This window comes from Pyxicephalus adspersus, chromosome 1 (genome assembly GCF_032062135.1).
Source record: "Pyxicephalus adspersus chromosome 1, UCB_Pads_2.0, whole genome shotgun sequence".
Classification (NCBI taxonomy): Eukaryota; Metazoa; Chordata; class Amphibia; order Anura; family Pyxicephalidae; genus Pyxicephalus; species Pyxicephalus adspersus.
Window position 1 is genome coordinate 2,606,429 of NC_092858.1, and position 12,371 is coordinate 2,618,799.

The window sequence follows — 12,371 nt, forward strand, 5'->3', positions numbered from 1 at the left end:
TGATACACCCACTGGTATCTGAGTTATAGATGGGAATTGCTACCAATGCCAGCTTCCTATACGTCTGAGCCAAGATTTAGAAAGAGGTTTGGGTCATTTATTAGACATACACATAGAACGTACCTGCTCCTGGTGCACCCTCTGATGTTTGGCGAGCTCAGACCTCCAGCGATAGCTATTCCCACAGATGTCGCAGGGAAATGGTTTGTCCCCAGTGTGGGTTTTCTGATGGGTGGTCAGATGCTGCTGCTGTACAAAGGTCTTCCCGCACTGCAGACATTTGTACGGTCTTTCTCCCGTATGAATCCTCTCGTGGATGAGCAGTGCCGTGTGTCTGCGGAAACATTTCCCACACACATTACAGATGTACGAGCGTTCACCCAGGTGGGCCCGCAGATGAGCTTTTAATGTCCGCTTATTATAGAATATCTTCCCACACTCGGCACAGGCATGGGCCTTCTCTGCTTTTGTGTTACGGGGTCGCTTCTTGGATAAACATCTTTTGGGCTGACGAGACTTCGAATGATCGCTGGAGTCTCCTGTGTGTCACAGAGAAAAGGTTGTAAGGAACATAAGTTAACCCCTTCACTGCATGAGCTGTTTAAATCTTTCCTATTATTGAACACATGACAAAATGCACAATTTAGGCCTGAAGTTGACAAACACCCCACCATCTTTCTATATTTTATGTAAAGCAGTGATCCTGTACAATAAAAGGGTGTTGTAAATTTTTATGCTAGATGATGAGATACCAAACATCTCCAAAATGCATAAACCTGCATGGAGATCAGCTTTAATCTTTGGGGTTGGAGTTTTGGCATGGACCAGGAGATGCGGAACAAGAAACCAATCCTTTGTGCGAAGGAGCATTTTAGAAGACTGCAGAATTACAGAGAGATAAAGCTTGATAATTATCCTTTCACTGTTCAGTCACAGGGTGAACTAAAGAAGAGAAGAATAAGCTTCCCTGTTCTGTCAGATTGGGCTGTGCAGAGCAAGTCTTACAAATGGCTGGAAAAATACAAAATGCTTTGGCTGGTAGGACTGCTCCCATACATGGACTCCTGTAACCTCCTCCTCTCTGGTATACCACTAACCCGACTCTCTCCTCTACAAACAATTATGAATACTGCAGCCAGACTCATCCATCGTTCCCACCTATTTACCCACATACCTACCTACCCCCATACACAGCCCTCCAACCTACCTACCCCATACACAGCCCTCCAACCTACCTACCCCATACACAGCCCTCCCACCACTCCTCTTCTATTGCATCTCTTTCTAGTCCTCTTCATTGGCTTCCATTTCACCTTAGCTCCTGTGCTTTGCCTTCAAATCTCTTCACAGTTCTTGTCCCCAACCTACCTACCTGATATTCAAATCCCTCCACAGCTGCTGCCGCCCTTATCTTTCTGATCTGATAGAAAAATCCCCCCCAGCCGCTCTCTTTGCTCCTCCAATATCCTACTAATGACTTCCTCACTCATCACACGCACGGCTCCAAGACTTTTCTAGAGCTGCCCTCACTCTCTGGAATGGTCTCCTCGTCCTATTGGACTTGCTTCTATTTTCTGCTCATTTAGAAGAGCTCCTAAAATCCAACGCTTCAACCTCACCTACCCGTCTTCTTCTGTCTCTTAAACCCTCACTACTCACCCACCATTCCATATGCCCTCCTATTGTGTGATACTTTCCCCACCTCCTAGATTGTAAGCTCTTTGGGGCAGGGTCCTCTCCTCCTGTGTCACTGTCTGTATCTGTCGGTAATTTGTGTATGTATGTATGAATGTATGTTGTCATTTGCCCCGAGTTCAGGCTTCATTACCTGGTGTAAATGTTAGCAGCAAATGACAACAAAACACTTGTGGAAGATACACAGAATATAATACTTGCCATTCATCTAACACCCCCCTCAGTATTCCATGCACCCTGGTAGTGTTGGCAGAATACCTGCGTTGGATTCTTCATCCTTCTCACAGCTGTCCGGATCTCGCAGTTCTTCCTTCACCGATGTGTCAGAGACCTGAAACACAAACGCTTACAATGACTAACAGGAAACAATGGCTAAATCCAAAATCCCACATCAGCCCCGTCATATTATCACTATTAGAATTCCTCGCCATTTCCTATTTGATGTCAGGCAGAACTGAAAGCAAGGGGAGAGTTCTTCTAACAGGGACAGCAGTATAAAATGCATGGGGAAAAGGTTAAAATCTGTCAGGTTTGTATTAACATCTGTGCCTAGGTGAAAATATTAACATTTAAGAAATGGCCCCACAGAACTATAGATATTGGCTGCACTGCATGGTGGAAAGAAGACCTGGCTTTGGGATGTAAAGACTATGTGGTCGTGGGATGCAGGTAAATACACCTGGGGTAGGTATGTTTAGGTTAGCAGGCCTACACATGGCCACGTTCACTGTGGATTTCATAAGCTTTTTTGCCACTTTGCTTGACAACCACTTGCAAATGACTGCAGAGCCCACCCCTGGGCAGGAAGTGGTGACCAGTGAAAGCTCAGGAGTGGCATATGTTTGTTTAAAATGGTGGTCTTTATGACTTAGATGGGCAATGCAATACAGTGAAAGTGTTGCCATTTTAGGGCAGGAAGCATTAATGGCACAGTAATGAAGTAAAAAAAGAAAACCAATGCAGGAACCACATCTACATTGGTAAGCTGCATTATAATACATTCTTGTGCTTTAGGTTTAAATACACTGGCACAGGCCAATCAGAGCACCTAGGTAATCCTAGGTTTTATCAGCAAGCCCTTTAGGGGTCAAAAAATCAACAGTCAGTGTATTAGAATACAATAATTCTAAGGCTATGTATAAGGCTTCATAACTATCGGTAGGAATGCTCCTACCTTTAACATATTTAAAGAGAACCTGTACTGAGAAATGATGTGCGCTTGACTGCTGACTTTATTCTAATGAATGCTAATTGCCTGGAAGTAAAGCTGGTAATTTGGATTCAGTAATTGCACTTAAAGACCTGAAGCAGGAATGCAGATAATGGCAGTTCAATACCGGAGCTGTATACTCATACTGTGTGAATGATTCATAACGTAATAAAAACAGAGGACCAGACAAGCTGGATTCTATAGAACCATTTTAGAAACGGAAGCTCACATCTTCTCTCAGTACAGGTCCTCTTTCTCATCTACCCATCTTTCTAGCAAGAGCCTATCTATTGCAGTGTTCTCCCCAGCCCCTTTTAGCTGGGCGCACCACCCAGCACATTTCAGTAACCACCCGGCTGTTTTTGGGCGGTTACAGAACAGTTGGGTCATAATACAGGGGCTGCCACCCGCCTAAAATTTCTTCCCACCCAGCTTAAAAAAATTTCTGGGTTGAGCACTGTATTGTATTCTACACTTCCACCACCTTAGACTGTAAGCTTCATTAGGTAGGGTCCTCTGTGTGCCAAAGTTTTCACCCCTTATGCATGCAAGTTTGTCATCTAAGGGCACCCAATGCCTTTTCATTGTACAACCAGACATTTGCCCACCTCTTCCTGGTGAACCTTCTGGTGTTTCAGCAGCTCAGAACGCCATCGGAAGCCTTTATTACAGAGCGTGCACTGGAAAGGCTTCTCTCCTGTGTGGGTTTTCTGGTGCGTGCTGAGGTGCTGCCTTTGTACAAAGCTTTTCCCACACTGCGTACAGTGATACGGCCGCTCTCCAGTGTGAATGCGTTCATGAATAAGGAGCGATGTGTGGCGTCTGAAGCATTTCCCACACACATTACATATATATGATCGCTCTCCTAGGTGGGCCTGCAGGTGAGCCTTTAACGTTCGTTTGCTGTAAAAGACCTTATTGCATTCTGCGCAAGCGTGCGGCCGCTGGGCGTTATTGGTGTTAGATGGGTCCAGAAACTTCATTCGAATTTTATCCACACCCTCTGTAAAAGTTGCAGCCTTCCCATCAGCAATGTCCAATGTCTGAGCCAGCAGTCCTTCCCCTCCACCCAGGGTATCATTACATGGCACTGCTTCCTCAGGACAAAGAGGTAAGTTATTTGTACAATCTTCACCAAGGCTGGGGGTGCCGTCTGCCTCTGCCGAAGTCTTCTCATTGATGGCTTTCTCTACCAGTCCCTCACCTGTATAGAAGACAAAACAACAAAGTTCAGGGACAGATTTATTACATAGGAAATGATACACATGATAAAAAGTATTGTAAAGCAGAACTCACTTTTATAGAAAGCATTGTATACAAATAATTTGTGTAAAGTACAGTATACAAGTGAGGAGCAGATAACAAAGCAAAGTGTATGTAGCTTAGCATTGGATGGGACATACTGTACAGAGCCGGATATGGAAGAGAACACTGCTCTATAATATACAACTTAGCATCTGCTTCCTGGGAGAGAAAGGAGCAGCATAAGGAACCAATCAAATGTTCTCATTTGACAAAAAACATGTTGATAGAAGAAAAAGGTAAGGTGACAGATGGACTCATTGGTCTGCTGCTGCTTCTTTCACTATCCAGTGACAATGTCAGCTTAGCGAAAAGGCCTATTAGTTTTACTGAACTGCAGCAAAGAAAAGCAGGTCTGTGCAGTGTGAAGAGCTGAGAAGATCTTCTGATTGATGGAAAGAAAATATAAATCCTTTAGCAGGCAAAACAACTCTCATATGTATCAGCTTTAGCTGATATCCAACCCAAATGTCCTTTATTAGGTCACTGAACATTTATAACAATCATAACAGAATGCATCAACATTAAAGGCAATACCAGATATTATTACAGCAATCGTATTACTAAAATGTTTCACCTTCCTGCTGGGTGGAGGTTGCCAGGGGGCAGTTCCACCCAAACAAATACCACACAATGGCTGAACTCAGTAACAGCTCTTATGTACATTACAATGGTAACATAACCGGCCCATCAGTGTGACAGCCCGTTGTGTACAATGGCAACAGTGAGGTCAGAGGCTTCCCAATGCATTGTTTTGAGGGAAACATAGTGAACCTATACTGGTCTAACCACAATGATAAATAATGGATTGTTTTACGGTGCAGACCAGATGGCGTCAGGGAAAAATATTGTAAATAGTGATTTTTTTAACTTCAATATGGAATCAAATGCCCAATTTTGCTATACTGTACAAGGGCTGGCATGTGGTGGGATAAGTATATTCCTCAATAGTTGGAAAAGTTATAAATATACTTCATGTGCACCAAATACAAATCCAGATATTACTATGCACAGTGCTACAATGCAGAGGTATGAAAGATGTCCAGCAGCTCTTTTTATGGAAACACAATTATCACCAATAGGCTAGGAAGCTAAAACTGATGTCAGGATTTTTAGAATGTACAGACAGGGCATGGGTAGCCAAGCCTTGTACCTTGAATGAGGGACCCTGTGTGGTCCCAAAATTTTGGTTATACAATAAATCCTTATCACATGTTTGCAAGTGCAGCTGTGATTCAGACTCCAACCAGGAGACATGTCTGGGCCTTACCGAGGGAGATCAGAGTCTCTGAGGTCTCCTTCATGACATTCCTATAGAGCTCCTTCTGCCATTCTTCCAGTTCCATCCATTCCTCTTTAGAAAACGAGGCTGCCAGGTCATCAAATCCCACAGAAGGCTGCAACACAAACACAAAGCATTACATACCTTCACACCTTATTATTTCTTTTGTATGTGGTCTGTATTACAGTTAAACTATGTATAGTTTTAAATGATATGATAGAAAACTACTATCTTTGGAACAAATCCCTAGCCACAGCAATAAATGCTCATATTTGCCTAAAAGCTTTGCAAAATGCAAATGTATGTATCTCACACCTATCCTCCTCCTTGGTGTGACAATTTAACCCTTAAGCTACGTACACACTTCCAATTATTATCGTTAGTGAACGAACGACGAACGATCCTGCACGATATCTGCGAACGATCGTATGGCACCGATCCTGTACATACAGATAACGACACGATCAGCCAGGTAGAGTGACCCAGTCTGGTGACCGGTGTCCTACCTCCCTCCGGCACTGCAGCATACTTAGCATTTAACCCCTAAGCACGCTGTAGAGGACACAGTCACCTGGCATGAATACCTTCCTGTCACCTTCATGTTACTGATGAGTGTAAGTAGTGATATGTCTGATATTCATGTCTGTTTTGCTGAGAATCTGGTTTGGCAACATTCTCCATGACGGACCTGGCATACTTATCAGATCAGGAAAGGCATAAATCCCAATCTGCTTATGATCTGATTTCTCACCAGGAAGCTGTTAGCAGCAGCATGTTTCTTGCAGATGTGGTAGCACCATAGTAACATGGCATTATCCTAGTTCTACAAACACAGCTCCAAGCCACAACAAAGGCCAAGATTAGGGAGCTTCTACCCCTTGCAGCTATAAAATCCTCCACTTCTGGGATGGCTTTTCAGAAGATTTTGGAGAATTAGCACCCATTAGTGAGATGATGAATGAACAAACCTGGTTCACCTATTCCAATTATTATTATTAACAGGATTTATAAAGGACCAACATATTACGCAGCGCTGTACATTATATAGGGATTCATCCCAAAGCAGCATTCTCCCCAGAAGTTTTTTCCCCCAGAAACAGCCAGGTTGGTTACTGAAAAGTGCCGGGAGGTGCGCCCAGCTAAAAGGGGCCGGAACACTGCAAAGGTGTTCAGTAGGGTTTAGGTCAGGGCTCTGTGCAGGACACTCGAATTTTGCCATAGCAAACTGGTGACCCCATGTCTTTATGGAGGGGGCTTTGTACCCCGGAGTACAGTCATGGGGGAACAGAAAAGGGTCTTCACCAAACAGTGACCACAAGGCTGAAGAGCACAATAGTCTACTGTGTCTACTATGATTGAGAATTACCAGAACCCATCACTGGGGACACCTGAACCCCATCATTTTAAAGGGGGGACACACTTTGGAACATAACTTATGACTTACTGCTGTATGGCTAGTAGGCGAGTTTCCATCTCCAAAGGTTTATAAACCCTAACGGTGTAAAAAAAATTAAAAAGCTGCCAGAAATCTTGTCACTTCCTATACTGTGCATTTTATTATTTAGTCTGTTCTCAGCTCTACAGAACCTTTATAGAGAAGGGGGTGTTCTGTAGTACTGTTTTATAATATTCTCTTGGTTCTCACCTTGTCTGCGTGGTTCTTTTGGTGTTTGAGGAGCTCTGACCGCCACCGGAAACCTTTGCCACAATCTATACACTGGAAAGGTTTCTCGCCGGTGTGTGTACGTTGGTGGGTGGTCAGGTGTTGACGCTGCACAAAGCTTTTCCCACATTCGGTACACTGATATGGGCGTTCCCCAGTGTGAATGCGAGCGTGAATCAGCAGAGACGTGTGCCTACGAAAGTTCTTCCCGCAGATACTACACATGTACGTTTTCTCATCCGTGTGGGCTTTCTCGTGTTTGGCCAGGTCCGTGCTGCGCAGGAAGCTTTTTCCACACTGCCCGCAGGGAAAGTTCCGCTCACCAGAAAGCTTTCTCTGCCGCGGCTTAGCATTTTTTCTAGGCAGGAAGTTCACATCGTAGCCCAAACATGGCGGTGCTCCCTCCCCAATCTGTATCTCCTGTTCCACCGTTAGCTGTGTTCCTAAATTATAATCCACCAGGCAGTCCATGGATTCCCCCATCACCACACTCTGTCCGTCCATCTGTGGCTCTCTCTTCAGCTGGTCCTGCAGCTGCATCTCTGCCTGATTGGGCATCATGTCTGGGTCCTCAAGCTTTACCACTTCTGTGCCCACCTTGTCTTCCATGGTGGCCCCTGGAGAGACAAACAGGTTACCATCACATGCCAAACGATTTATAGACAACCATTTATAGAGTACTTTGACGCCATCCCTCTATCATGCCTGAGCACAGCATCATGGGAGGAGGTCACATGGTCAGACGTGCCCAGGGTGGGAGGGGTTGTGATGGGGTATATAAGATGTATTTAGCATACAGGATGAGGTAAGTAGTATAAATGGTGCTCTACATAATATATTGGTGTTATACAAATACTGTTTAATAATAATAAAATGTGATATGTATTTGGTATATATAGTGGGATAGAGTATGTACGTAGAGCATACATGCAGGGTATAGGAGATAGAGGCTGTGTTGGTGTTTTATATAAATAGTGGGTATAGGTGATACATGTTAGGCCTTGTTGTATATTTGGTGGGTATTCATGGGGTATTTAAAATACATGTTGGGTATAGGGGATGCAGGCTGAGCTCTCTGGTAATATATGGTGGGTATATACCATACATGGAGGTTAGGGGGGTACAAGCTGGGCTCCCTGATGTATATGGCAGATATATAGTATACATGGTGGGTATAGGGGGTACAGGCTGGGCTCTGGCAGGTATATGTAATACAAGATGTGCTTAGTGTTTTACATATAGGAAGTATGGATGGGGGGTCCATGCTGGGCTCTGTGGTATGCATGGGGGGTGTAAAGTATCTATTGCACATATAGGGGATACATACTGGGCCCTGTGGTGTTTATACAGAAAGTACAAATAGCAGGTGCAGGGTGGGCTCTGTGGTACATTTGTTGAGTTTATGTTGGGTCTATAGTATATATGGCAGGTATAGAAATACAGGCTGGGCTCAGAGGAGTATGAGGGGTGTGTAGTATATGGCGGGATTAGGGGGCACAGACTGGGCTCAGTGGTATATGTGCAATGTGTATAGTATATATGGTAGGCATACAGGCTGGGCTCAGAGGAGTATGAGGGGTGTGTATAGTATATATGGTGGGCTCAGTGGTATATGTGCAATGTGTATAGTATATATGGTAGGCATACAGGCTGGGCTCAGAGGAGTATGAGGGGTGTGTATAGTATATATGGAGGGCATACAGCCTGGGCTCAGCAGTTTATAAAAAAGAAGTGTATGAAGTAGGTCCATGGTGCACTCTGTGGTATATGCGTGGTGTGTAAAGGTATCCATGGCAGGTATACAGATTGGGCTGTGAGGTGTATATGGTGGGAATACACGAGGTGTACATGGTATCCATGGCAGGTGGTGGGTGCAGGGTGTGCTCTGAGGTCTATACACAGGAAGTTGTTTTGTTGGGTGGGACCAAGCTGGGTATATGTGGGGTACCTAGTAAATATAGTGGATCCAGGGTGAGCTCTGGTATTTCAATGCTGGGTAAATGTGGGACACAGACAGGGCTCTGTAGCATATATGGTGGGTAAATGAGGGGTACATGGTATATGTGGCAGTTAAGGGTATAGTGGGTCCACGCATGGCCCAGTGGTACACAGAGAGGGCTCTGTAGTATATATGATGGATATATGCTACGTCCATAGCATATATAGAGGGTATACAGCAGGTATAGGGGGTACAGGCTGCGATTGGTGGTATATTTGGTGGGTATACGGCGAGTATAGGAGGTATGGGCTGGGCACTGAAGTGTATATGGAGGGTATACAGACTGGGCCCTGAGGTATCTATGGTGGGTATAGGGGGTACAGGCTGGGCTCTGTGGTATCTATGGTGGGTATAGGGGGTACAGGCTGGGCTCTGTGGTATCTATGGTGGGTATAGGGGTACAGACTGGACCTTGTGGTATCTATGGTGGGTATAGGGGGTACAGGCTGGACCCTGTGGTATATATGGAGGGTATAGGGGGTACAGGCTGGGCACTGTGGTATCCATAGTGAGTATAGGGGGTGCAGGCTGGACCCTGTGGTATCTATGGAGGGTATAGGGGTACAGGCTGGGCTCTGTGGTATATATGGTGGGTATAGGGGGTACAGGCTGGGCTCTGTGGTATCTATGGAGGGTATAGGGGGTACAGGCTGGAACCTGTGGTATATATGGTGGGTATAGGGGGTACAGGCTGGACCCTGTGGTATCTATGGACGGTATAGGGGGTACAGGCTGGGCTCGGTGGTATCTATGGTGGGTATATGGGGTACAGGCTGGGCTCTGTGGTATCTATGGTGGGTATAGGGGTACAGGCTGGGCCCTGTGGTATCTATGGTGGGTATAGGGGGTACAGGCTGGGCTGTGCTCTGAGGTCTATACACAGGAAGTTGTTTTGTTGGGTGGGACCAAGCTGGGTATATGTGGGGTACCTAGTAAATATAGTGGATCCAGGGTGGGCTCTGGTGTTTCAATGCTGGGTAAATGTGGGACACAGACAGGGCTCTGTAGCATATATGGTGGGTAAATGAGGGGTACATGGTATATGTGGCCGTTAAGGGTATAGTGAGTCCACGCCTGGCCCAGTGGTACACAGAGAGGGCTCTGTAGTATATATGATGGATATATGCTACGTCCAAAGCATATATAGAGGGTATACAGCAGGTATAGGGGGTACAGGCTGGGATTGGTGGTATATTTGGTGGGTATACGGCGAGTATAGGAGGTATGGACTGGGCACTGAAGTGTATATGAAGGGTACGTAGTATATATGGTGGTTATATGGCAGGTAAAAGGGAGAGATACAGACTGGGCCCTGAGGTATCTGTGGTGGGTATAGGGGGGTACAGGCTGGGCCCTGTGGTATCTATGGAGGGTATAAGGGTACAGGCTGGCCTTTGTGGTATCTATGGTGGGTATATGGGTACAGGCTGGGCTCTGTGGTATCTATGGTGGGTATATGGGTACAGGCTAGGCCCTGTGGTATCTATGGAGGGTATAGGGGTACAGACTGGGCCCTGTGGTATCTATGGAGGGTATAAGGGGTACAGGCTGGGCTCTGTGGTATCTATGGTGGGTATAGGCTCTGAGCTCGGCTTCCTCCGGCCTCTCCCCGCCTGACAGGCCTCCACAGTCCCAACCTGCCTACTTCCGGCGCATTCTGTAAACCACGCCCACTTCCGAATTTTGACTCCGCCCATCTTGCTCTTACAGCACACCTCTACCACACCACGCCCCTTTTTATCACTCGCAACCAAGGGGTGTGTCGCTCTTCTGTCACCCTGGGAACAGAGTTAGCGATGACTTCGGTTCCGATGCACTTCAAATGTACCTCCCCAATTCATTTCTGACTCTTCATACCCCTTGTGCTCCCCCTCGGTCTGTGTTGGCGTCTCGCCTGGCTCCCTCCGCCGTTATCCACCTCACTGACCTGCACAGAGCTGCCATGGCCACTTCACAGCAGCCTTGTGTTTCACCAGGACAGGAAGTCAGGGAAAATCTTTGGACCTAAAAACACCTTCAGATTGTCAGATGGTGACTACGCGTCTGCCCAGCGCACCGTTGTCAGCTGACTGCATGTACAAGGGAAGGCTTTGCGATGTATGGGGGTTGCAGTTAGTTGTACTCACCACCAGGTGGCGACATCACACAGCTGTGTATATAGGAATACTGCATGATTAACCCCTGCAGCATTGACAACAGTAAAGGGGGGGGGGGTCTTGTAGTCCTAACACACTTCCTTTTCTATGGTGACAACACTACCCCTCCATGGATACAATATATATTAAGAGATCCTAGAACAGGAAGTGTTTCACTGGCAGGATCAACAGGTGAAAATATAGCCTGATAAGTGACAACTAATGCAGCCACCAGGGGTCAGCAGAGACAGAAATGTTCTGCAGTTGCCCCTTGGGGCATTTTTCTATGTTTTCCAGGCATTCCCCAGTCATGTGACCCCCGAAGCTGCATAAAACAACCCCCCCCCTACCCACCCACAAGATGAGAGTGGACCCTTCCTGTGCAGTGTGTGCTGGGGGTGTGACCAGGGTGACAACGCAGGGACACAATTGAGAGACAGAGGCAGAGCGTTGTCACCCGATAACAGGAAGTATGGCAGGTGGTATAATGGGAGCGGTGATGGTGATTTTTCTGTGAGATTTTATTGATCTGATGGAAAATATTTGAGCTCAATTTTGCTGCAGGAGGTGCGAAGCTGCCCGCAGTCCCCTTTACAGGGGTAGGAAGGGGTTAATCCTGCGCCATGGACAGAAGACAAGAAATATCTGGTCACTTCCTCCCCTCTGACAGCTGGCAGGATCTGCTATAATTATCCGGAACATTCCGAGGCCTCGCATTGTTCTCTGCCTATCAATGGACAACGTCTGTCCCCCCGGGGACCCCACATCCTCTGCCCGGGGCCCCGCACACCGCCAGACAGAGACCGCCACAACCTGTGCACACCAAGCGCTTATATGGTTTTGACATATACCGCAGTGCTGTACAGAGATCACTGAGCCAGTCCCTTCAGTCTCTGTACAGAGGAGCTGACACTCTAATGTCCCCCCACTGTCACACACTATTATTATACATTTATATAGCTCTGACATATACCATAATGCTGTACAGAGATCACTGAGCCAGTCCCATCAGTCTGTGTACAGAGGAGCTGACACTCTAATGTCCCCCCACAGTCACACACTATTATTATACATTTATATAGCTC

The 12,371-nt window shown here is 46.2% G+C and overlaps 2 protein-coding genes across 2 annotated transcripts in view; one reads left to right on the forward strand and one right to left on the reverse strand.

Moving 5' to 3' along the window:
- Window positions 1-7,769, reverse strand: part of LOC140321801 (uncharacterized) — a 33,779-nt gene extending 26,010 nt beyond the window's left edge. The window contains exons 1-5 of the mRNA XM_072398585.1: window positions 7,135-7,769; window positions 5,478-5,604; window positions 3,514-4,109; window positions 1,954-2,026; window positions 124-539 (exon numbers count right to left, since the gene is read on the reverse strand). Coding sequence (XP_072254686.1) covers window positions 124-539; window positions 1,954-2,026; window positions 3,514-4,109; window positions 5,478-5,604; window positions 7,135-7,761 — 1,839 coding nt within the window. The 5' untranslated portion in view covers window positions 7,762-7,769. The remainder of the gene's footprint in view (window positions 1-123; window positions 540-1,953; window positions 2,027-3,513; window positions 4,110-5,477; window positions 5,605-7,134) is intronic.
- LOC140323433 (uncharacterized) overlaps window positions 1-12,371 on the forward strand; it is a 54,635-nt gene that overhangs the window by 27,905 nt on the left and 14,359 nt on the right. The gene's annotated exons all lie outside the window — the stretch shown is intronic.